The sequence below is a fragment of the Echinococcus granulosus genome, assembly GCF_000524195.1.
Source record: "Echinococcus granulosus chromosome Unknown EG_S00060, whole genome shotgun sequence".
NCBI lineage: Eukaryota > Metazoa > Platyhelminthes > Cestoda > Cyclophyllidea > Taeniidae > Echinococcus > Echinococcus granulosus.
In genome coordinates this window covers 7,572-32,647 of record NW_020170440.1, presented here as the reverse complement: position 1 = coordinate 32,647, position 25,076 = coordinate 7,572, and the positions used below count along the sequence as shown (strand labels likewise).

The 25,076-nt window shown below is 40.5% G+C and overlaps 4 protein-coding genes across 4 annotated transcripts; 2 read left to right on the top strand and 2 right to left on the bottom strand. All coding sequences in view use genetic code 11, as the record gives it.

Annotated features, from left to right (window-relative positions):
- Nucleotides 1–8,104: 8,104 nt before the first annotated feature.
- Nucleotides 8,105–8,365, top strand: EGR_06598 (hypothetical protein; the record flags this gene model as incomplete). Its single annotated transcript, XM_024495847.1, has 1 exon — nt 8,105–8,365. The coding sequence occupies one exon, from the start codon at nt 8,105–8,107 to the stop codon at nt 8,363–8,365; it is 261 nt and encodes an 86-aa protein (XP_024349705.1).
- A 6,634-nt stretch (nt 8,366–14,999) lies between these two features.
- Nucleotides 15,000–16,469, top strand: EGR_06597 (Phototropin-2; the record flags this gene model as incomplete). Its single annotated transcript, XM_024495846.1, has 3 exons — nt 15,000–15,033; nt 16,097–16,293; nt 16,338–16,469. 3 exons carry the CDS (start codon nt 15,000–15,002, stop codon nt 16,467–16,469), a joined length of 363 nt encoding a protein of 120 aa, XP_024349704.1.
- A 2,748-nt stretch (nt 16,470–19,217) lies between these two features.
- EGR_06596 (hypothetical protein) lies at nt 19,218–19,553 on the bottom strand (the record flags this gene model as incomplete). Its single annotated transcript, XM_024495845.1, has 1 exon — nt 19,218–19,553. One exon carries the CDS (start codon nt 19,551–19,553, stop codon nt 19,218–19,220), a length of 336 nt encoding a protein of 111 aa, XP_024349703.1.
- Nucleotides 19,554–24,554: 5,001 nt separating this feature from the next.
- On the bottom strand, nt 24,555–25,038 carry EGR_06595 (Putative aminopeptidase W07G4.4; the record flags this gene model as incomplete). The annotated part of the gene is made up of 2 exons (XM_024495844.1): nt 24,555–24,692; nt 24,880–25,038. 2 exons carry the CDS (start codon nt 25,036–25,038, stop codon nt 24,555–24,557), a joined length of 297 nt encoding a protein of 98 aa, XP_024349702.1.
- Nucleotides 25,039–25,076: the final 38 nt, after the last annotated feature.

The following is a 25,076-nucleotide window of genomic DNA, read 5'->3' as shown; positions in this document are numbered from 1 at the left end:
TTGTTGCATGATTCCTAGACTTTGCAGGGTATCACCTTCAGAAGTGAAATAGTATCAAGCCTCTCCCCCACAGAGGTGCTGAGGGGAAGAGGATGCTTCAGCAATCAAGAAACTGATGGTACCTTTCTTGGATCCAATGCGATATGTTAGACTTTCGTAAACAGGTAATATTCTAAATACGATGAACAAAATATTGTCATTTTAACTGAAAAGCATTTAATGCTTTCTGAAGGAAATTTTCCTTTAGTCAAATTTATTCCTTGAAGCTATGGATTTAAATACTTCACCAATCCGATCATTTTGATCCTTTAGATTCACCCTAGCCTAGTTCCACCATAGGATGTCTCAAAAGTGAAGTGGAACATGCTATAAACGAATTTCTGCAAACTGGGCCTAAACAAAAAGAATTGATGACACCATCTTTATTTATTTCTCACACCTCTCCAGCATGACAAAATCCTGACTTGATCGGAAAATTAGTGCACTTTAAGTGGCGTTTGTTAGTTTTTTCTATTTGTTTAAGCACTCTTTCATATAGATCGAGGCAACATGAGCACAAGCTACCGTTTCGTCATGATTGCCCTAACCAGCCTACTTTCAAACGGAGATCGAGGACTGGTGCGTTCTGATTAGGCCTCGTCTATAAATGCTCATTCACCGCCACATATCTGTATATATATGCAAAACATATCGTAGGCGATTTGATTTTAACTTTAAGCGGTGTTCTACTGCCACCATATTTTCGGCGTCAACTTACAGCTTTCGTGATTTGTGACTTCCCCACACGCATGTGGAGCATAGAGAATCTTTATAGTGCTGCCCGTTTTGATGGGTGTCAGCTCTTCTCAGGGGATGTTTCCTCCCACTGCGATGATACCTTCTGTCCTTTCTGGATTGGCATAGCTGACGTAACCTGAAAGAATAGGCAGTGGCATTACGGTCAACCACTAACATTTAAATTGGAATAAAGTGTGGATGAAACCAAGGAAGCACCGAAACATTTAGTTTGATTTTGACCTCTGAACGTTACCAAATCATTGACAATGAGCCTAAAGGGTGAAAAGAGTTGGCGTAGATGCAATTAAGCGAAATAGTATGGAAGATAGAAGGTTTGCTACCTTACGGGATGAAGGATTTAATTAACTAACTGGTGGAGAGCATACTGCAGACCCACCAATTTGAGCAATAAAGTTCACGAAATTCAATTTCAGGACGTTTTTATCCAAAGTAATACTGATAGAAGTCACAGCTCATCTTAAGAGATGGATGCTGAGAATACGTCGGTTTAGGAGGATGGAAACAAATAAATCATGTCAGTGTTTCATGCCTGCGATATCCAGTTGGTCTGTTTACATTTTTTGCGCAAGTCAGCATTTGTGTTGCTGACTTACCTTTCGAAAAAACCTGCAATATTTAGGTACCGTTTTTGGATGTGCACAAGATGCACGCAAATGTTTGTGTTAACGGCTCCAAACTCATTTCAAACCCGCCCATTATTTTGCTATAAATGTTACCATATGCTAAGAGGATGAAAACTTATGATTTGTTAATCCAGACCTCCGGACACAAGTCCGTATTCTGTTGCATAGATGAAGTATCAAAACAGTCTTCGTGAGTCACAGAATCCGGACCGCTACCTAGTTGCAGTAGAAATTACACATAAACAAACTTATTTAATTTTTTTATTATGCTTTTCCATTTCTGGCAAAGTGGAGGATATTTATGTGCTTATCAAGTAGGAAGCTCTTCCTTTAATATATTATCCGATCATTCGAACAGACATAATGGTGCAATGGGTCATTCGATATCTACATTCAGCACCACTTCCTACAACAAATTTACTAGTAAAACAAGACTATGGGCACCCTGCCAACTTAGAGCATTAGGCACTATCACACAATCTCAGAAATTCTGTTAGAAGTGGCGTAAACCGACCGATTGTGGTGCAAAAGACAAAGCAAATGTTTTTTCGTGTGTTTTTCAGATGAGTGAGTTTTAGTTCTACTTTTTTATGTCCCTGACTAAATTAGATGCCTCTGTCTCTATTTTTAGGTTTCATCAGCCAAGAAAATTTTCAAAAACATAAATCAACTCTTTTTTTTATGGGCTCAACAACTAGGTGCTAGCATGCATTAGTTGACCTCACTCAGTAAAATATCGGCAAACCGTTAGTTTCTCTTTCTACATTTTCTTGAATATCAGGTGCAAAATATACTTCCATATTGTTTTATTTTACTTTATCTATGCGTATATCTGCACGCACGCACAAATGCTATCGAAGGCTTGTCGTCGAATCACATCGATGTCACTGGCACCAACCCCCCAGCCAATCGCATCATTTAGCGTATGACATTAGACCAAACCCCTCCTTTTGATTGGCCTGTAATGTTGCGCACTGCAGCTATGCAAATCAATGAACCAATAGACACGGCAGCCTGATTCGTTATAGTGTCCAATGCATCCTCAACCAAGGAGCCTTCTTTTAAAGGCATTGTGCATTTAACATACTAAAAGGGAATGTATTCATCAGTAAGAAAGTTAACTGTTACCCGGGCTCCCCTTTAGCGTGGATTTTGACGGAAGACAAAAAGCAGTTCCAATACGTAGCAGTAAACCTTAAACTTAAACTGACCTTACAGGAGAGTTGTTAGTCATTAAAGCTTAGAACCGGGATAGAAAAATATAGGTTAATGAACAGAAACTAAGTTAATGGACTGAATTTCCAATTGGCAAAAAACACCATATAAGGCAACATCTCATTAAATCAGAATTCTGCTCTGTAAGATCAAGCATCATACCAGGATGCTGATCTATCCAGCTTCAGTACAATGTGGGTTAGGAAATGCAGTCAGTAGCGACGATCTACAAGTAGGGAATTGGTTTTGTTTTTCAGTTCTTGTGGTTTTAATAATACAGTAATTACAGCAACAAAGCAATCAGTACAAAATATTCGACCGACACAGTTTGACAGTATAATAACAGTAGTAGGTAGAGTAATTCAAATCACCGTGCAATGAAGAAAAAGGATCAAATCTAGGCAATAATTGAAAATAATTTCTGCTAATAATCAACACCTTTGTCCATCCCTGGAGGAAGGCAAATTATATTCGTCTTTCAATAAAAACAATCTTGCATAGTTGGATAATGTGGTTAAAATATAAAGGCGGATAGGTAAGGTCCTTGATGAGTCGATTAAATCGGCTGGCCGTGCAGACTCCTCGCAATTGGATGGCAAATTCTGAGGACCACGCACAAGCATAGTATCTATAGCAGGCAATGAGAAAAAAAAATTTATATATATATATATCGTCCACGCTGTGAGCGCCTCAGAGGAGCCACATTTTCATTTCCGTGAAACTTTACAGACCGTCACTCCAACAAGGACAAGTAGTGTGTTGACATTAATGGCTTACTGCTACCGCTAACTAACCTTCGTTCCATACTTCATCACCATGTTCATCATGCGCATCACTGAAAAGGAAGCAAGGTGATAAGGAAAAAAAGAATCTCACGAAGAAAACCACTCTTAGTTGACATGTAAATTCTGTAGCAGGGATACTATTCATGTACTCAAACCCCTTTAGACCAAGAAGCTCGACTCGTTGCACAAGTTTTGGAGGATTTTATAGAATTTAGAGACATTGTCAAGATGAGTTATTCCCTTTGGCTTGACAGAATATGATTTCATCCAAGGCGACTGATGTCCATGTCTAGCCCTAACGAAATGAGTTTAGGTAGTTTCGTCATTGGTCACTTTCATCGGTAAAGCGTAATTCCGAATAACTGCATGTTGTGGGGGATGTGGATAAATGAAAAGGTTTATTCTGATTTGATTTTATTGAAACAGAATAACATATAAGATAAATGATATATGTTATTAACATCATTGCATGCTCGCTCCCTGTAGGTCCTGTTAAATGCATCTTCTTGTGTTCATTTTCACCAAAAAGCTTCTCTTACTAACCGCAGCAGAAGCTAATTGTGTAAATTCCTAGCAAAATACACTGCCTACTATTCGACAGGCCTTCTTACAGAAAAGCTTAGAAAGTACTCGAGGAACTCTGATCCTATTTTCGATTCTGAAACCGACTGTACACATATTTTGCAAACAGTAACAATAAAGAAGCTATTAGGGTAAAATTACTGGTTCAAGCGTAAAAAGCAATGAACTTATAAAGGAAACCTATTTCTAGGGGGAACTTTAAATGGTGTTTTACCGTTTTTCTGGAGCGCACGCTTAACATACAATTGAGTGAATGCCCTCAACTTGACCAGCCATATGTATTCTACTTTCCTTGACCAGCCAATTTGCCGAGGAAACAGGTAATATTATTTATTTAATCTGACCGTTATTAATTCAGTAAGTCATGTGGCAAAAATTCTCGCAAATAGATGATTTTGGCATGGAGAAAAACATGTTGGTGCACTGAAGCATAATTTTTGCTGAAACTTCGTTACATTCATATTTTTGCAAAAGCGGTCAAAGGGTTATGGCACATTGTATTTTAATCATGCTCAGTGTATTTATTCCTTCTGTTCAGTGCTGGTTTTTGCCTAGATAACTGAAACCTAAGTGACATTCCTTTTTTTATTTTACGGAGTCCGTAGAATCATTTTGGGCCATTTATTTCTTTTTCTGTTACCTGTTCTTTACCCTGTTCAAGCAATCGCAATATCCAATCTCGAGAGGCACTTAACTTGAGGCATTGCATTCAGTACATTGCGGCATTAAAAGGTCATAATTTGTTCAGTTATGGATATTAATTGTGGATAACACAGAGGTATTCTAGCCAGGCAGTTCAAAAGCAACTTAGTTGCATCATAGCTAATCACGATCCTACTTTGCTGGAGAAAAATGGGTAGGCAAATGAAGGTGGCACTTATTACTACGAATGGAAGCCAGATTGGACAGTAAATAGATGAATTTAACTTGCTAGCGAAATTATAGCCTAACTACCACTTCTTTTTGAGACTATATCTACGCAATCACCCAACCAAAGTCAACCTCTGCATCCGCATTATAAGCGGATTCAGTTTTGTCGCATACAATTCTAGTTGTTTCCCAAGTGCTGTTACTAATTAAAAAAGACAAAAAAATTCTATAGATTCTTACGCGGATTTCTAAAAATGAATTGAATTTAAATTGTAATGACGAAAAAAGATCATAGTGGATATTGCATACTACTACTGCTTTAGACGCCGGTCTATGTCTGGATACCTACTAATCATTTCATCTATTTATGCATCTTAGGGAGGACACTAGCCGTCAATCCATTCCAGACTAATTTCTTTAGGCCGTTCAACTTCCCGTAGTCGCTGCATAATTGTAGACTACTAACATTCTCCTTCACAGACGCGATCGGGGAGACCAATGGTGAAGTAGACTGCCTTATAACCTTGTCTCGATTTATCACTTCAGCCGGACGGCTTACTCCTTCTAGCGGAGGTGGTGCATTACGTGTTTGTGGTTTCAAGATGGGTCTAGATTCGTCGGTATCGACATTTTTCATTCCAGTTTAGCCCCTTGCCATAGAAAGCTGCTTGCATACGTAAGTAAGGGGTCATAAAGTTCTTTTCTCTCTTAATCAGAAATGTGGGTCAACCGCGCTCAAAGTTCATTTTAATTGTTCATGGGAATGTCTGAAGCTTCAAAAATGGCGTTGCTGATGTCATCTGCATCATCTGTCGGTAGCAAAGTCTCCGCGTTGATTTCGGTGACTCGTTGAGTGGAAAATTTTCCTCCTGCATAATTTAGGACCGCTTTGGCTTACTGTAGGAAAGCAGCACCAATTATTACATCCTGAGCTAGCTCTAAACACATATTGAATTTCACTGCCTAGATTCCCTTTTTCTATGCAGACTTAAATGCCACCTCGTCTTGAAGTAGCATCTCCCTTCCTTCTACTGAATGCAATTTTGTAGAAAGGGAGAGAACCTTAACCCTGTTACGAAGAATAGGGAAAGCCTGGAGATTTACTGTTGATCTGGCTGCACCAGAGACGAGAAGAAGACAGCAGGGATGTCCTTCAAGTTTACCAGGAACCCGCATTTAAAAATGGGGTCCACTTGGGAGCATAGGGAGAGAAGAAAGGCTTCCTTGGTTTGTGTGCTTCTCGAGGGGAGACACAATGCGAGTATTGACTTTGGCCAATGTTAGAGCTACTGAAAGATGGGAATCACCAGGAGTTTCTGTAGCTGGACTGGTTGGCTGAGCGAGTTGGTCTTTGTGTCGCAGAGCTTCTCAACGACAGCGGCAGGTCGGACTCCGTGTCCGAACTGGACGGTTTTTCAGTTAGTAGCCTTGTTTGGAGGACAGCTACTTAAAGCACGTTCCATCAGATGTTGAAGTTTCTTGGCGTACCTTTCATTGTCCATGTCAGCTTTTTAGAGACGGAGGAAGAAGTCTCTGGCAAGGGTTTATTCTTCCCTATCGAGGGCAAGTTGAGCCAACGTATCTCTGCATTGATCAATGTCGGTATCGTGGGTGATGCCGGTGCTGAGTGCGGCCAAAAATAAATCATGGGGAGAGCATGAGGGATTGAGAGTATTCTTCGGCACTGAGAATAGAGGTGAAGGTTGAATCTAGCAGTTCTTAGCCAGTCTTTGAAGTTCATATCATCCTTGAGATAGGGGGGTCCACCGGGGCTGCCACCAGTGTAGGACGAGGCTGGAAGATCTCCACTTTTCTGGTCCGCATACTCTTAGAACACCCAGATTGATTCGGTTTTGTCACGTTTATTGGAGTGAATAAATAAATAGAGCAAGTACAAGTTCAGGGAGGTGTGGGCACCGAACCTTTCTTAGGGTTGCAGGACGATTACTCCTCAGTCAAGAGGTTCAATTCGCAAGCTCTCCTCCTCCCTGAAAGGACCTTTTAAACCAAATAATTATTGCACGAATATTCCGCAATTACCTGTTATTTAAAATCTGAACCTCCAAACAACTATGAGAGGCAATGGGTTAGAAGCTTAATTGCCCATATCATAAAAAGTGATGCATTTTAAATAATCTTTGGTTCGTTTATATTGGATTCGCGCCAATGATTTTCACTCCAACTTGTTTCATTTTGATATATTCGAGGTCATTTTAATGTCCAAGTGTTAGCTGGTCAAAATTCTACTCTACTTGTTCATGAAAGCACTTCATTAAACATGAGCGACTCTACCGTGCGTTGAAACTTATGTTTGTTTGTAAATTCAATTTTTTTGTACCCGCTATTTTGATCGTCTCATTGATACCAAAAGTATTTATTGTGGAATGTTACATTTTAACCAAATATTGAGTGTCAAATACGGCAGCCTATTTTCAGTCTGGCGCATTGTTATCCGCAGAGGGTTTCGATGCCAAATTTTTAAATTCATAGGCATATTAGAATATTTTGAATCCAATCATCCCAAAAGCAAAGCTGTCTTCTCATATTTACTGTTGTAAAAACTTAGTAACAACATTGTAATATCATCTGGCAATAAACATTACAGAGTCGAGTTCTTCAAGTGACGCTTATGCATTTTTTTTTCATTTTGAAGGAAAAACAAATAACCGCCGGACCTTCAGGTGGTGATGCTATCAAAATCACTTTGTCTCAAGCTGTGGATAATAATATGATCTCAGTTGCTAAGCAACTACTGGAAAAAGGCGTACGCTATTTTTTGATGGACATTGCTGATTAGAAAATTATTCCATGTATAATGTAAAGGAAATAATAGTGATCCCATTATATATCAATGAAAGATTTCGTGATAAATTTCCAACGCTAGACGTTAAATCTACTGTTTTACTCTCAATGTGTGCATTCGGTATTACTTATAGCTAACGCAAATGTCAATTTCGCCATTATTAACTAGGAATCACTTTTCATTAGGCTGATCCTAACGTACACGAAGAAGATCCTACGACAACTCCACTCATAAAAGCCACTAGAATGGGGTATGTAGAAATGATGGAGCTTCTTATCGAGAATGGGGCTTACCCTTACCTATGTGACCACGAGGGTGATACTCCGCTTCACTGGGCGGCAAGAAATGGCAATTTGGCCGCTGTCAATGTGCTCTGTAGATGTGACAGCACCACCTATGTGGAGAACATGAACCGCCGAACACCGCTGATGGAAGCTCGTAAGCATGGACACCCTGAGATTGTGCAATACTTGGTTTGTCAAGACAGCAATGAAGAGGTTCCCTCAGCTGATGGGAGTGAATCCAGGCTTGCAGCTACTAGTCCTGCAGTACGTGACAGTTTTTTTACTTTGTGTCTAATTGCATTGTTTGGCAAAATTTGGCCAATGATTTATTTGAACGATGCTATGAACGAATCATCATTTTTATGGTCCATATTGCATGTTCCATTAATACCTACTGCTGCTTAACTACCCGTATTTTAATCTTGCAAACTTTTATGGCTAACATGAATTGGAACAGTGGAAAAGTTACCTAAAATGGCATTTCGCTACTGGAAATGTCAACGAAAGCAATAAATTTATGGACTTACTTATCGTCTAGAATCACGGTAAATTTTGCTAGTGTGGACAATACAGATTAGGCGACTTAATAATAGGTAATGATATGACTGCTAAACAGCAAACTCTGTTAAGCCGCATTAAAATGCAATTTTTTCTTCTCAAAACAAACTCTTGCTTACTAACATCCCAAAAGTAGCGTGCTTCTCCCTCAATCCATTTTTAAGTTTGGTGCCAAGTTAACTTGTCGATGCATTTCTACTAGTTTTGTGAACGTAAGTAGCGTTTAGTAGCTGCCTAAGACTGCTCAAAATTTGACTTAAAGGGTATTCTGAAGTAATAAAAGTGAACAGGTCTGCCTGTGGTCAGACAGTATTTAGTCATTTACTTGAGTACAAATAATTAATTTTAAGTTACATTTATCCTTAAGCTTTGCATTTTCTAATGGATGCGCACGAAATAGAGCATAGCGTGAGGTTTTAAATGAGTAAATCTAGTCTTTTATTAAAGAAATTGCGTAATGCTTAGTAGATTGCCTTTGCTGCGCTTATGAGAAAAGCATGCCTTCTTAGTAATGCATATTATCTCTCTTCATGGGCCTGAAATTTTCACCCTCCCCAATCTGGGATTCGAAAAATAGCCTACTTAGTATGAGATTTAGTTTCAGAAAATCTTTTTAATGATAGCCGCTAGTGTTGACGTTGAATCATTAATACGATATGTTGTAAGGATTGCACTGAAACGCAATGGAAGCATAGACATTTTACCTTATTTCCGAATATTGCATTTCATCTGCCAGTTAACATTTCCCAAATGTGTATATTTGTTGAATACCTAGGATTTCGACGTCAAAATGGTGGAAGTCCAGTGTTAGTGAAAATCACAATCATTATTTACCTATTGTCGCGCTACACTTTACACGCAGAAGTTTGAGCCATTTGTCAATCCCATAGACTAACTTGTGATTAGACAAATAGACAATTCAAAAAACTGTTTTTCCTTTGTGTTTTTGAGTCCAGGTGTGAGGCCTTAACGTTCTAATTTGCACAGCCTCATAGTGGATAAATGGACATACACGAATAAGTCCTCATCAAAGACAATCTTTTGCGCCTATGTCTTAAATATTACCGCATTTAAAAATAAAGTTTAAATCTGTTTTATCAAACTCGTGTCGCTTAAGTGCTGAGCGGTCAGAAGTTAAATAAGTCCGCTTGTCAGAGCAATTCATTAAACGTTTCTCGAGGCAAAAATTTTACCCACATCTTCTCTTATCTCTCCATCAATGGTAATAATTTCTTAATAATTAATACTTTATTTAAGCTAAATTACAAAGTTCATTAAAGCGTGATCATTTCATTATGGCATGGTATTGTCGAAACAGCAGAAAAGATGAAGAGCTTTTTGTTGCCTAGCTGTTTAACTTACGGGCCTACTAATGTATTTAAAATCCGTTCATTCAAATCTTGAAGTCTAGTCCTCACGAAAAATGTTAAGAAACGTGTTCAATTGTTCAATGGTCAAATTTACTTATTTAAATTTACCCGCTTTCACTTTTTGTAGAAAAGGCGAACGTTTGCTGGTGCTTCAGGTGGTGATGTTAACAAATTTAGTTTATCTCAAGCTGTGGATGACAACATGATCTCTGTTGTTGGCCAGCTACTGGAAAAAGGAGTGCGTTAGTTTTGAATCTTTATTCTTAATAACCCAACTGTTGCTTATATTTTCATCGCTAAACACCACATTTGGTGTTGTGATCCCAGTGTGCTTGCTAGCCATTGTTAATCGCAGCCCAAAATGTCAGTTTTCTCATTATTGTTATGAAAAAATTGAATTTTCTGCTCTAACATAATCACTATTTCGATCTGATATTGTTCTTCCTTCTACTAGGCTGATCCTAACACACACATAGAAGACCCAACCACAACTCCACTCATAGAAGCTACTAAAAGGGGTAATATAGAAATGATGGAGCTCCTCATCAAAAATGGGGCTCACGCTTACCTGACTGACCATAGCGGTAACACTCCACTTCACTGGGCGGCAAGAAATGGCAATTTGGCCGCCGTCACTGTGCTCTGTAGGTCAAATGGCACCATTGATGTAGAAAACATGTGCCGCCAAACTCCGCTGATGGAGGCCTTTACTCATGGTCACCCTGAGATTGTGCAATACTTGCTTCATCAAAATTAAACAATGCAAAATCTAGCCATCTGATAGCATGAGACCTTTATTGCTTTGCGTTTGGCTGTTTTATCATGCATAACCTTGCAAATGCGGTACTAAAGTTTCGCTATGGACACTGTTTCATTTATAATGTTTAATGTATCATATTCTATCAGTACCTGCTGCTTCCTAAATGCACCTATTATAGCACTCTTTAAAATAAAACAAATTTTCCTAAGTGTTAATTTATTTCACTAAAATTGCTAAGCAAAAAGGAAATAAATGGTGAAAATATCACTAAAAATCAAAGTAAATTTTGATATTGAGCAAATACCCGGGGTAGACGATTTTCGGGATGAGAGTGGGATGAGTGATGAATCTAGAAAATCTCATTTGGAGTCATATTTACTAACAACTTCAAAGCAATCGGGATTTTTTTAGCTGCCCTATATAATTTGCAACACCGTGGCAATTGTATACTACTTATGCACATGCACGTGTGCATAAGTAGTAGTGGCAGTACTAGAAATACACTTCTAATGTTACTCCATAAGGAGAGGGGTGATGGACACAGCGGAAACAGAACATCATAATGGAAATTAATGGAATGCTAGTTTTGATAAATTATGCGATAGAACTTGTGATGGAACAGTTTTAGAGAGGATTAATAGCTAAATACATCAAACAAATTACCTCGTTCCAATTGACTGACCTGAATGGAAGGCTTTAATCATCGGCATTTGGAATGCATTAAATTTGTACATTTACGCATGCAAAGGCTTTGCTGTTTTGTTTTAATTGAAATATGGCGCCTTATGGAAAGTAAGGGAAATCGAGTAATGGCAGAAGTGGACAAGCATCTTCACTAGTTTGCAGATTTATATACATCTCACAAAACAACAATGTTAGCAAGGCCTAATAGAAAGAGAAACGCTTACATACGCAGATAAAGGGATCTAAAATTCTTTGGATGTTAATCTGATTGCACAATCAAACAAAGGATTACTAAAATTGGTACCTATAAAGCCGGCATGCTAGCAGCTTGCTCGCCACGTTGAACCTGCTAGGGAGAAGGAAGACACTGCTTAAATATGACAAATAATCTGAGGAAAAATAAATAGATAAGTTGATGTGGCTAGCAACTGCTAATAATACTAGAAAGAACAAAAACGATTAAGAATGCACAGTTTGGTTTAAGCTGAAGAAAAATTTCGCGCCTCACCTTAGAGTGCTTGCCCACCGATTATATTTGTAAGAGGAAAAATGGCACTTGCAACCTGCAAATGTATCTAATGAGCCAGTAGGGAAAGAGTGGGCTCCTACTCGTGTTTAAACAGTAGATACATTTTTGCCACTTCCTTCTTATTAAGTCCAAGCGCTTCATAATTCCTTTTGATTCCCTCCAATATTTTTCTTTAGAAGGTTGGTGATTGAACTGCCAAAATTTGGCATTCCTCAGCCCTATACTAAGGCTGCAATGTGCATTCGCCTTTTAAATAATATGCAATCCGGATTCTCCTCGACTTCCTATTATCTCAGCAAACTAGAGTTAAATCGGAATTGTTAACGCTGAATAAATAACAGCACTTACTCTTAAAAAAATATATAACATGTCCGTTTTTGTCTAAATCAAAGAAATAGTAAGGAAATTAAATCCAACTAGACGACCCAGCCTGATGAGTATTAGAAAGGCAGGCAAAGGTGTTATGGAATAACAAGCAGTCGTGTTTATTTTGAGTAAGTGACTACTAGCTCACGGGTAAGTAAAATAAGACTTGACGTACATCTGTCGATACGCACTCTGGAATGGCCTGATTTTTGGGTATACCGATCACATGCGAATTCTTTGCAGAGAATTTGAACTTCTACTCCAAGAAAAGAGCAAGCCAAGTTAATAGGTTCATGTAGTTACCGTGAGCTGGTGTAAAGGCATCAGTTACCGATTATAGCACTAAGCCTAATTTGACACACTTGAGCTATCCAGGTGAACAGTTAAGGGAATCCAGAGGATATTGACAAGCTTATAGACATCTCCTCTCTTCTACATCCTATTTTGTCTCTCTACAGCAAAGTAACTCCATACTTATAAGGAAAATGTAAAGAAAGTTAATTGTTCTGGAGGATCGTCCAGGAAAAATACTTTGTGGCAACAACCTACGCACAGGCGCCAAATCGTGAATCGTTAACCATGAGTAAGAATTTTAGGCCTGTAACTACTAGTATGGTTTACTTGAGTCACTAGGGCTGTCGGACGACAGTAATGGCCAAGGTCCTATCACTGCTGTTCACTAAGTAGCAGAGCTACTCACTCATTCATGCATTCCATCTTCCCTTCATTCTGTCATTTTTAATGCTGGAGTCCGAAGGCTCCAGTGTCTCAAATCTTGCACCCATCTCGCCGTTACCAATAATTAACTTGACATCACCTCCTCATCCATTTTCTTCTATTGCAACTCTCCACTCATTAATCAAGAGATAATCCACTTGAAATTTGGCGCCCACTTTAAGCCTTCACGCGGTGTCTCATTGACATCTCCACTTACCTGATCCATTTATCTGTGCATTCAGGATATTAGCACTTGATGCTGTCTGTGACGTGAAGAATACGCCTTCTTCTTCTTCTTCTTCTTTTATTTTAAAAAAGACACTCGGCTAGGTGTTACACCTTTGCAGCCGGATTTAATTATCTTATAATACTAGAGAAGTCTTTTAACATCTGCATATCAGCAGCTCTCATAAATGCCAGTCAAAGTGGAGCTGATCACTCATATCTTAGCAACATGCAGTAGCCGCCTTTGAGGGCAACAGCTGCAGTGACAAACGTCAGGTCTAGGTCATGCGCCCATCAAATTACCTTCAATACACGTGCGATCATATTTTCGGACACTTACTTGGGTTTTTGATCCAAATGACAAAATCTTAAAATTTAATGTCCTTTTTCTAGCATCCATCATGATTGGAAGAGGTAGGAGGTTACCTGCAGACATTTGTTTTATCGCTGCCTACTTTACCACCTCTACCGTCCTAGCTATTTCCATAAAATACGATGGGAGTTAAAGTGGCAGCGACGTAAGTTTGAAAAGAAGGCCGAGGACGGCGTTCACAAGGAGAAAGGAAGGGATAAATGGTATCAACATTCCTGCAGGAGCAAGATTATCCACAACTCTCATCGCTGCTGTTAGTTGCGATCGCTTTCTGCTCTACGTCAACACACAGCAGATTATTTCGGTAAAGCACGGCAAGGCGAATGACAAGACATTTGATTTGCACCTGCATTAACTGAGGAGGTCATGGAAGCTAAGGACATCCGCTTTACCCAAAGGCCTGAAAAAATGTCGAGTAGACGTGCCACCTGACATCACTTAAAAGCCCACTTACTGCCCCGTTAAATCACACTTCTACCACACAGGTCCATTTTAAAACTCCAAAAACACTGTGCTGCTATGCGTCTGAGTAACTGTCGGATGGGTTTGTCTACTTGCGACTATAGACCCTGCATGCAAGGGAAAGAGACACTTCTTGAGGAATAAATAAGAGTGCCCTATCATTTCGGAGTGATGCAGACACCAAATCATTGCTCAGCCAGCTAAGAAGAAGCATGCAAGTTAGGTCGGAAAGGGAAGAGGCGGTGCCACATCTTTTATGTCCCTCTATTGCTTTACAGACGAGGCAAAACAGAAGACAGAAGAAGAGCTGCAAGCTGGGGTGGCAGGGATAGGCGAAAGTGGTTTTGGCGTCAAAATTTTCTACCAAAGCTAAATTCACACATTTGGCTTCATGGTAGAAACGGATACACAAAAAGGACTTTGAAAGCTTTTCTGCCCTTCTCCTAACCCGGACAACTTACCCGATGGTCTAATTGAATAACTTTTCTTGTTAATAGAACGGCTCAAGTTTAAAATCTTCAAGGCGCAGGGAAAGGGGAAAGCGTGCACTACCCTGCTTAATCAAATTGAGAATCATTTGCAAGGTCACTCGACCACTGATACGAACAAGGCTTACTTCTTCTGAGAAGGTGAAATGTAGGGCATGAGGACACCAAAGCTTTAGAGCCTGACTTCCGTTGACATCTCTCTTTTTTTCTAAGGGAGAGGGGAATAAGACAGTTATTATAGCTTAGCAGAAATTGGCTCACTGAGCCGTGGCCAATGTGTCGGTTGAACACACCCAACTTCTGCTCCGATATATATGCTTTGCCAAATACTTTCCAGATGTGGTACTTATAATGAAATCTACAATAAGCACCGCTCTATTTAAGTTTTCCTTCAGACAGCATGCTAATAAAAATTAACAAAATTGTCTAATAGGGAATGACAGATGTCTGGTACGACGATTTGGTCAAATGTGAGCAGAGAACCAAACCTACTTGATTTGTTCCCCGATGACAGCCAAACAGTCTCTTCATCCCCTTACACGTAAGTCACCGGAAGTAGTAGAGCTGAACCAACCTCTTATTGCTCAGACAAAGGTAAATAGTGACATTTTTGCGTGTTTGCATCCTTCGGTAAATCACGCCTATCGCATAGACACTTCCTCAAAGGCGTGTTTTCTCCACTAATAGGCAGCTATTGCCTGTGTCCTCTTGCAGCGACTCTCCCTCTTCCAACATCCAAGCTGGACTTCAGACAGCCGGTGTAAATCCACCTTTTGACGCACTTAATCAGACGCAAAATGTCCCAAATCATTAGTCCTTGTCTAAATGTCTCTTCACGGCTGTCAAAGCCACAGCTAAATCTGTATCTGTATTTGACATTTGACCTTGTTTTAATGCTGCCTATTTAAAATCATCATAGGAGTAAAATTGAGACCTCGGAAAATAAAAATAACAAAGGTTTGGTTTAACCTATTTACACAGTTGCACCGCTGTACTCCTACCATGCTGCAGCTTACTTCGGTCTCATTTGACTCGTTGTCAGCCTACCGTTCAGCGTTAATAATGAAGACTAACCTATGAATGTAGGCACTCCACATTGTGGTGAATGTTACTCTTCACACATAAACCCTATCAACGATGTCATTACATGCCTCATAGGTGACGTTTGACGAATTTAAATAGCCCATTCCAATTCGTCTGCTACCGCCAATCGCGGCGCACCCTCGTGGATGCACTTCGCATGCGACAAGCCAATAAAAAGTGAGCTCTGATTTGATTGGTTAATGAAGATGCACTTATAGCAATGGTGTCAGTCTCTGAGTTTGGTAAAGTAAGGTAAGAGTGAGCCGAGATAGGGTGCTTGAGACGTTTGTTGTAATGATGCTCATATCCCGCGGATACTACTCCACTGTGCATGAGGTAGTCTACCCAAAGAGAGGCGACAAGGTGACAACATGACGTGAACATTAAAGCGCTTTTCTTTGCAAAAAGGGCTCTGCGGTTCAGTGTACTCTTCGAGGGCACCACATTCTCGTGCTACTTGATAGAGCAAAAAGGTAATCGCTGTTTGTAGGCACTCCGTTGCAAAGGTTTTGAATTTTAAGGGACTCCAGCCTTTGTGCTACGCAAAGGAAGCTGTTTTTACCTGAGAAATCTCACCTCCAATGTTGGCTTCCTAGGTGAAAATGGTGCAGAATTTTATAGCGGCGAAATTATCTGTGGTCTGGAGCGCTTTCATGCTATGCATATCGTCCACTTAGACACCAAGCCCAACAATATGCTTCTCCTCGATTCGGGTCACGTTTTTTATTCCTGGACTTCGGTCGATCATACTACGTGACTCAGAACGCGATGCGCTGCAAGAAGGCGGACTTCGATGGAATATGGACAACAATGGCATGGGGCACTGGTGAATTGTCATCATCACCGAGTCGACTAATCTACACACCTGTTTCTCTCTGCTATCAGCATCCTTGAGATAATAAAATTTGCTACTGATAAAGAGTGCATGGAGGATGTGATGTGTGGGAAGGAGGCATTAGAGCTCGAAAGACACTTTTTGGTCCTCCTTGTGATGTCAATGGTACTGAATGCACTAGAAAGCCTATTCGTAAAGCTCATGGCGAATGAAATCTAAGAAAAGGAATAAAGCCTGTTCACATGGACTCTAGAAGCATTTATGGACACGTAGTGAAACGATTGGTGTAATGTGTAGTAGTAATTGGAACGATGGCTGGGCAAAGTGGCTGTCGAAGTAATGTAATGAGTGAAGGGATGATGCAAAGTGGTACAAATGGTCAATAGTCAATCACCAAGCAAATTCGACACAGGACCAACCAAGTGGAGGACAGGCATCTCTTGTCTTAAGTAGTGACATGCTGCCAGCAACTATAAACAAAGACGTCAATCAAATACCTGTTAAACGGTTTTTACAAATGGATGCCGCGATGCTCCCATACTTGTAAAGGATAGGCGGATTTTAGTAGTTGACAATGATTTGCCTCCATGTCTGGTGGAAATAAATTTCATGGACAGCGTTTGTTTTGGAAGAGGTAGAGCTGCTTCAGCTCGGGATCACGCAGAGAAGTGGAACATCGTAGCATTATGTCTGTTGTACTACTTTATTGACGACATTTTATTTCAGTATGTTCAGAAGTACCAGGTCGCCAGAGAGATCATGCCACTTTCTCTTTGTTCACACGAGAGGTCTGTTGCAACATACTTGGTGGTGATGAAGGGTAGACGGGTTTTGAAGCATACTCACACTACTGGCATGGAATCTCGCAACACCCTTGATGCCTTGAGGGTATCAGTGGAAAGAGGCGACTGCATACTGCAACACGAAGATAGTTGTTGAGTTAGTAATTTTAATAAGGATGCATCGATCATGAGTCTGACACTGTGTGCCAATACCGTTCTTCACACCGATCCATCGGTAAGCAACATTGTGGCATAGCCAAAGGGAAAAACAAGTGTAGGGAGCAAATCCGACTAGTAATATTGTGGTTTCTCCTATTAGTTTGACCTGGACACCCTTTGTAAATCTTGCGAGTGTTCATAAGTACAACATCCACTTGACTAATGCAAAACGTGTTCACATATTCATTCGAAGGTTTGTGGCTCAAAAACTTGAAAAGTAGGCTGAATGCCGGGGTAAATGCCTATTGTAGTGGTGGGATTGAAAACTACCGAATGGGGTGTCATCATTCCATCACCACTGACCTCACGTTATCGTCGTGCTAACCAGGAATCGAAAGACTGCACGCTGCTCCACGCACGCATGACACTTATCGTCTCTCCGCTGGAGTAGTGGTGGTATTCATGCTGACCCAGGATGCATGGGTCGCCAAGGCAGACAAATCTCTCATACATGCTCTGTTGAAGGCGTGGTTTAACTTGTGTGCTCTTAAAAATTCCGCTACTCTAGCTTGAATTCAAGTGTGAGGGTTAGGGAGGTTGGTTGGATGTCATAGTTGGTATGCGTCAGTGAAACTGTCCATAATCCATCATGCAGAATGGATCAATTTCCCTAACATGTCCCTTTGACAACCGAAAAATCTGCACAGTTGGGTCACTGGAGGGCACTTAGATCTGACTGTGAGTAGGTGGATCCGAAATGAGGGAAAAAGGTCAGGGGTTGCAAGAATGATCGGGTTGAAGACCAATTCACTGGGAATAGACAGGTTATGCATAATCTAACCATTCCTTGCTCTGGCTTGACTTTGAGATTTCTCACTCATAAATGGTGAAAATGCGACGTTTTTTCCTGAGCAAGATAAGGTTAAATAAATGAATGTGCCATTTTAGACGATGGTCTAATCCAAGGTAAAAATACATCTACACTGATCCTGTCATTTATATAGCTAGGTGACAGTCGGCTAGGTGGTATTAACATGTCCTCAGTGTCCCATGTTATCATCTCCCGCTAAGCAAAGCTGCATCGAGGAATCGACTCTACAACCAGTGGCTTGTAGCTGTGGCAAAGATACTAGGCGAAGGTAGTCCTGGTTACCCGATAAAGTTTTTATAGGCTTTCGCAAAATCCATCTTGATTCCCTCCATATAGTACCTATCGGCTAAAATCAAGAGCACCCTTTCAACCAATAGGCGGGTGAGAAGGCACGCACCCAGGCGCACAAAAGGAAAGAGCAAAAGAGTTCGTCTCGTGCACAAAAGGCAAGTGTTAGGCAAAATCCTCGAGATATAAGAGACGTGATTTCTGCCTTTCTTATTGTCGCACGTGCCATGAGAGTGGGTGCTCCAGTAAAGCCCAACTTCTTCGGAGGTCTAGCCATTCAGGTTTGTCGAATGAGCAGGTGATGTCCGAGAAAAGGGTGGTCTGAATTGGTGAAATCGAGATTGGAATCATGCTCCTACAATGCCTTTTAACCATTTTTTGCTCCTCTTCAATTTCTTTAATCAAACCTCTTTAGTGTGATCTTGTGTATGACGCATCTCATGCTAGTCATCCCTCGTTTCGCATTCATTCTTACCTTCTTTACTTGTCTCACACGCAGGTTGCAGGACCAGGCAACTCTGCTCATTGTCTCTACTGGCAGCGTACTTCTCGTCGACTCATAGGATGACTGAGACGGAGGATTTTCGAAGCCAAAAGTAGTAAAGAGCTCATTTATCGTCTCTGATGTCATTCCAGCCCGTGCTAGTTTCTTACACCTCGGTGACTCTACCATTAGCAGACGTACGCCATGCTCGTCACGAATGTCCTTAAGGTGCCGGCCTATCAGTAGCACGTGTGGGCCGTAAGCTGCAGCCAGAAGCAGAATCGTGGGGATCGAGGTCGAAGGAGACTTCCAACTCAGAGGGGTGGTAAGGCGGTTCCACTTTGTAAGTCACCACTTCCCCCTGGTTGAAGCCTTGGTCGAATTCGAGACACTTGACACCGTCAATGTCCAGGCGCTTGTTGCGATTGCGTTTGAGACAGGCTTGGAGGCAATTCCGAGGAGGCGGTAAGACGTTTAGCAAACGGCCTTTCATAAACCGACCTGTGCACAGACAGTCACCTACAGTAGCGGAACCATACGTGACGATGGCCCTTGTCATAATTTTTACCTAATCCTTTACTTCGGGCACCAAGAAGAAGGGGGTTCCATTAAAGTCCGCTTTTTTACAGCGCACTGCGTTCCGAGTCATGTAGTATGAGCCATCAAAGTCCGGATAAAAGAGGTGGTCTGACTTGAAGAGAATACCAAAAACGCTAAAACACCTGCGTATGCTTGCGCCTTCGTGCACCTCTAAAACATGCACAATTAAACACAAACCCTTCAATGAACGAACCTATTCATAAAAGGCAAATTCCTCACCATCAAGATAAAGGACCATTATAACTGCACTTATATCGAAATACTTGCCATCCAGAAACAAGTAGCGCCTTGATACGACTACTTACATGAGTCTTAGGCTGCCTGTAGATCCAATAATTTAAAGTTCAATTCACATAATGCTTGAAGTACACAGTGGGAGTTAAGGCTATAAGGGAGTATAGAGACGATGTACAAGGTAAACTGGTACAGACAAAAAGCTATAGGAGAGTCAAACGAGGCAATTAATGGGAGACATTGGTGAAAATCAGGCCATCCGAAGGTCAAATGGTGTAATGCAACGTCTACTTATATGGAATTCAGCCTATCCGTAGGGTAGCATTGCAAAAAATATGTGCACTTCTCAGGATTTCTTGCCATCAAGCTCAACTTATAAAGACTTAAGAATAACCTAATTTTGCGGATTTAAGGATAAATTGACATTGAATGTCGTGTTGAAGTACAAGCATATCGACTTGTCGTGTCGTCCTGCTTTGCAGGATTTGTTGAATGGGTTGGTTGAACGAAACCCTACCTAAAGAGATCACATTATATCTGCGGTACTACGTCGTCAATATAATTAATACTTACATGTATTTAAGGCCAAATTGATGTTGAATATCATGTTTACGTCTAATCGTACTGATTTCATGGAGGCTAAGTGGCGTAATTCGTGTGACATGTATGTCGACTTCATGCTATCCGTATGTCAACTGGTGCAACGCTACGCCTGCTTATAGGGAATTCAGCCCAACCATAGGGCAAAAAACTTCATTATACCTTATTCTCAGGAATAAATGCTATCCATTGCTTGATTGGAAACCTTCTTAAGTAGATTTCAATTTATCCACGGGTCTATGTCATCAATAATATACCTACTTTTACGGTTTTAAGGCCTATTGGGTGTTGAATATCAAGCTGGATTTCAAGCATTTCCATTTGACGGTCGTCAAGTGACGCAACTCAAAACACATATTGACTTCATGTCATGCGAAGTTAAACTGAAGTAAGGCCATAACTACTTATAAAGGAATTCAGCCTATCCGCAGTGCAGAATACAGAATAACATCAGGATTTTTTGCTATCCATTGGTAGAATGAAGCTTAACTTGAATAGATTTCTGCCTATCCGTGGGTATGTTTTCAATATTTTGCCTACTCCTACGGACTCAAGGCTAAATTAATGTGAAATTACCTGTTTTCGTCTAAGCATTTCGATTTGACATAGGTCAAGCGCCGCAACTTAAAGGATATTTGCATCGACTTCATGCAATGCGGATGTCATCTGGTGTAAAGCCTTGACTACTTGTACGAAATTCAGTCTATCCGTAGGGCAGCATACGGAATAATATGTCTGCTTCACAAGATTTCATGCCTTAAGTTGCTTAAATGAATCTCAACTTAAATAGATTTCAGAATATATGCAGGTCTGTGCCATCAAAATTACACTTACGTGTACGGATCCAAGGCTAATTTGATACCAAACTTTGTGTAGAAATTTAAGCATATCAATTTGACGCACAATAAAGGGCACAACTCGTGGGACATTTACATCGAATTCTTGCAAAACGGTTGTCGGCTTGTTTAATACCGCGTCTACTTACATGGATTTCAGCCGATCCGGGGGAAGTATAATTAATTACCTGTCTCCATATCAGGATTTCATGATATCTGTTGCTTCAAAGAAGTACTGCTTTGGGAGGATTTTTAGATTATCCCCAGGTCTATATCATCAATATCATATCTATTTATACTTTTTCAAGGTTAACGAGATGTGGAACATCGTGTTCAAGTTGAAGCATATGTATTTAACGGAGATTAAGTGACACAACTGATGGAGAATTAATATGGACTTCATGCCATGCAGATGTCAACTGGTGTAATACCACGTCTACTTATATGGAATTCAGCCTATCCGTAGGGTAGCATGGCAAAAAATATGTGCACTTCTCAGGATTTCTTGCCATCAAGCTCAACTTATAAAGACTTAAGAATAACCTAATTTTGCGGATTTAGGGATAAATCGACATTGAATGTCGTGTTGAAGTACAAGCATATCGACTTGTCGTGGGTCAAGTCACGTAACTCATGGGGCATCATTTATCAATTTCATGCTATGCGGATATCAACTGATGTAATGCCAAACCTACTTATACGGAATTCAGCCTATCTGTAGGAGAGCACACTTAAATACGTGTCAACTTCTCATAATTTCACGCTATCCGTTGATTGAAATGCGCTCTATTTAAATACACATCTGTCTATCCGCAGGTCTGTGTCATCAATATTATCCCCAATTATACAGATTGAGGGCTTGATTTTACCGAATATAATGCAAATGGACTTGACAGCGGTCAAGTTACGCAACGCATGGGACATTTATGTCGGTTTCAGGCAAATGTGATATCCACTGATAAATTGCTACGTCTATATACCTGCTTCTCAGAACATCTTGAGTCGGTTGGTTGAAGGAAGCTTTTCTGTAAAGAGATCGCAGTGTATCCTCAGGTCTGCGTCATCAATATAACAAATGCTTGTACGGATTCAAGTCTATATTGATGTCGAATATCATATTTACGGCTAAGATATTTGATTTCACGGAGGTTAAGTGGCCCAACTCAATGGACAATTATATCGAATTGATGCAATGCCAGGTGTACTTTTATAGAATTCAGCCTATCCGTAGCCTAGCATGGCAATTAATGTGTGCTTGTCAGGATTTCATGCAACCAGTTGGTTGAATGAAGCTCTACTTAAATAGATTTCAGTCTCCACTAAGGCGAATGTCCCCACTACGTACATCTTTATTAAATATCTACAATTCTTTTCTAGTGATGGTCTTCTCCTCTCGCAAGTAGCATTGAACTGTGGCTTGGAGCCTCTTATTGTCACGAGTTCAAAATTGTGTGGTTTTGGAATCGGTGCCTCTTACTCCGTTTTGTATGCTGTTGCTACAGCTATGCATTATTTGTCCTTTACTAAGTTTTACTTAGTTGAAATTATAATCTTATTTGTTTCTTTTTAGTGATTTTTGAATTACAAATCTATTATTGTTGGAATCATTACTTCGGGCCTGGGTTTGGGCGATTTAGTTTTGGTACCCATTCAAACTGCAGTTGTCATTCCGAACAACTTGCAAAACTTCACTCAGTACGCATCCATTTTCTTCTAAAAAGTGCCGCTAAACCTTATTTACAATATGCCTTCCTTTTTTCTTTAGCCCAGAGGTTAGGAACAATATTCCAAAAGCTTTTTCTGTTCTGGGTGGATTTATTCTGCGTCTTCAGGTAATCGGGTTTGCTTTACTCCGGGAAAAACACTCTGATGTAAGTTTGCTTATCACTATACGGGCTTTTCCAGCCAAACAACAATGTCAAGAAACATTTTTGTTACTTCCATTGCGCGAAAGTAATATACATATTGACAAAGAAAGTGACAGATTATCAGCAAATTTTTAAATTTTAGTTCTTTTCAAACTGTTGAAACAGTACAGGAGAATGAGAAGTATGTGTAAACAATGCGAAGAGATGGTTATCTTATACTGTTATTATTATTATTCTACTTTTATAGGGAATTAATTGTGGGAGATTACGCGATGCTACAGGCTCTTGGAACCATCGACTTCTACCTCGCCTTTCTTATCAACTTCCCTAACTCATTCCCAACTGGGCTGACCTCATCAACAAACTGAATTTCAAGTTAGGCTGCATTTAAACGCACGGATACGTAACTAACAATGTATTTACTGTTTCATTTTCGGTTGCGATACTCATCATTCTTTATTTGGGCAGTCTATTTTAGACTTTTGTGGAAGAGATTGCAGATTTGGTAATAATTTTCTCGTACTAGTTCTGGGTCGACTGACATGGGGTAGCTTTGGCAACCGAAACTCATTTAAGGTGAGCTTTGTGGGCACTAATTCCTCATCTCTGTTTACTTGTCCTCTCCTCTTCATGACACATAATGGCTTTCAATTTCTCTCCCTCTAGGGTCCATTAATCATTCTTCAAATCGAATGGACCTCTCTGTGCTTCACGTATGGTTACCTTACGCCAGTGGGTGGTACTGCAGCCGAAGCCATTTTTTGCGATTTGGACTTTCCTTCCGTACACCTGTCTAGCTGCTAACTTTATCCTCATTCCCAATCCGGCAACTCGGATTTTTGTTTGCTGCAATGGTCCGTAATTTGAAATGTAGAGTATGCCTCCAATGAACATTTGCTTTAACTTCTTAAAAGCCTCCGTTTCTGAGGCTAAATGTCTCAGCGTACTGGATATCGCACTATCGCTCACCCTTTTCAGCTAAATCTTTCGCCTGTGCAAGCCTATACAATGGACCCAATTTCCGGCAATTTTAAAACCCAAACTACATAGTGGTCACTATTATGGATGTAAGGATCTGTGAAACAGACCAGGTATTTTGGTCATTCGTTGTTCTTCTGGCAGATCTTTAACCCTTCTGCTGACCTATACTAAAGCCTTCTTCATGATCATCCTTCAGTAAGAAGGACTCGAGTGCTAGAATTCCCATTTTTTACATTTGAATCAATTGGGACAGAAGCTATTCCCTTCTGCCGACGTAAATATGATCCTCTGCAAAGAGAACGAAAGGAGTTGGAGGGATACCTCTAGTATTGATATCAGGAGAGAGCAGGAGGGATTTGGGGTGCACATAACTCAGTCATGGTCAAACATTTCAAAATATAACAACATCCACGCCAATGATGGATGGACAGGCCGTCCACCTCAGAGGCGGGGGAGGATGTACATACTGACAAACATTAGTAGCGGTGCTCCGGTTGGAAGGACGTCAATGCCACCAGCGCTGCCGGCGATGTCGAGATGGGTGTAGGGCAGATGTTTCTGCTCAGAACCTAGACCGTGCTACACAACCGGAAGATAGTTTAATTAATGAGGGAACACAAGAAAGTAATTGAGCATCAAAGTCAGTGGACATAATGAGTGTCGATTCCCCCACATCAGTGCTCGTCTATAGGAACGACATTTGCTTTTGTGAGAATACAAACTAATAAGGCATATGTTCGGATGTGGAAGTAGGAGAGGAACTGACCTCATCCAAACCGCTAGCAGCAATCATGAAGGCGGCGGGGAACTGGTGCCCACGAGGGGTTGCACTACTCGGGAGGTTGTTGCATTGAAGGAGATCTTCGTACTCACTATGACCCTTGACTGCTTCATAGTCCTCTCTGCGAATCCTTGATATCTGCATTCACAAAACATCCACACGTCGCCCTTTCGGAGTTCTTT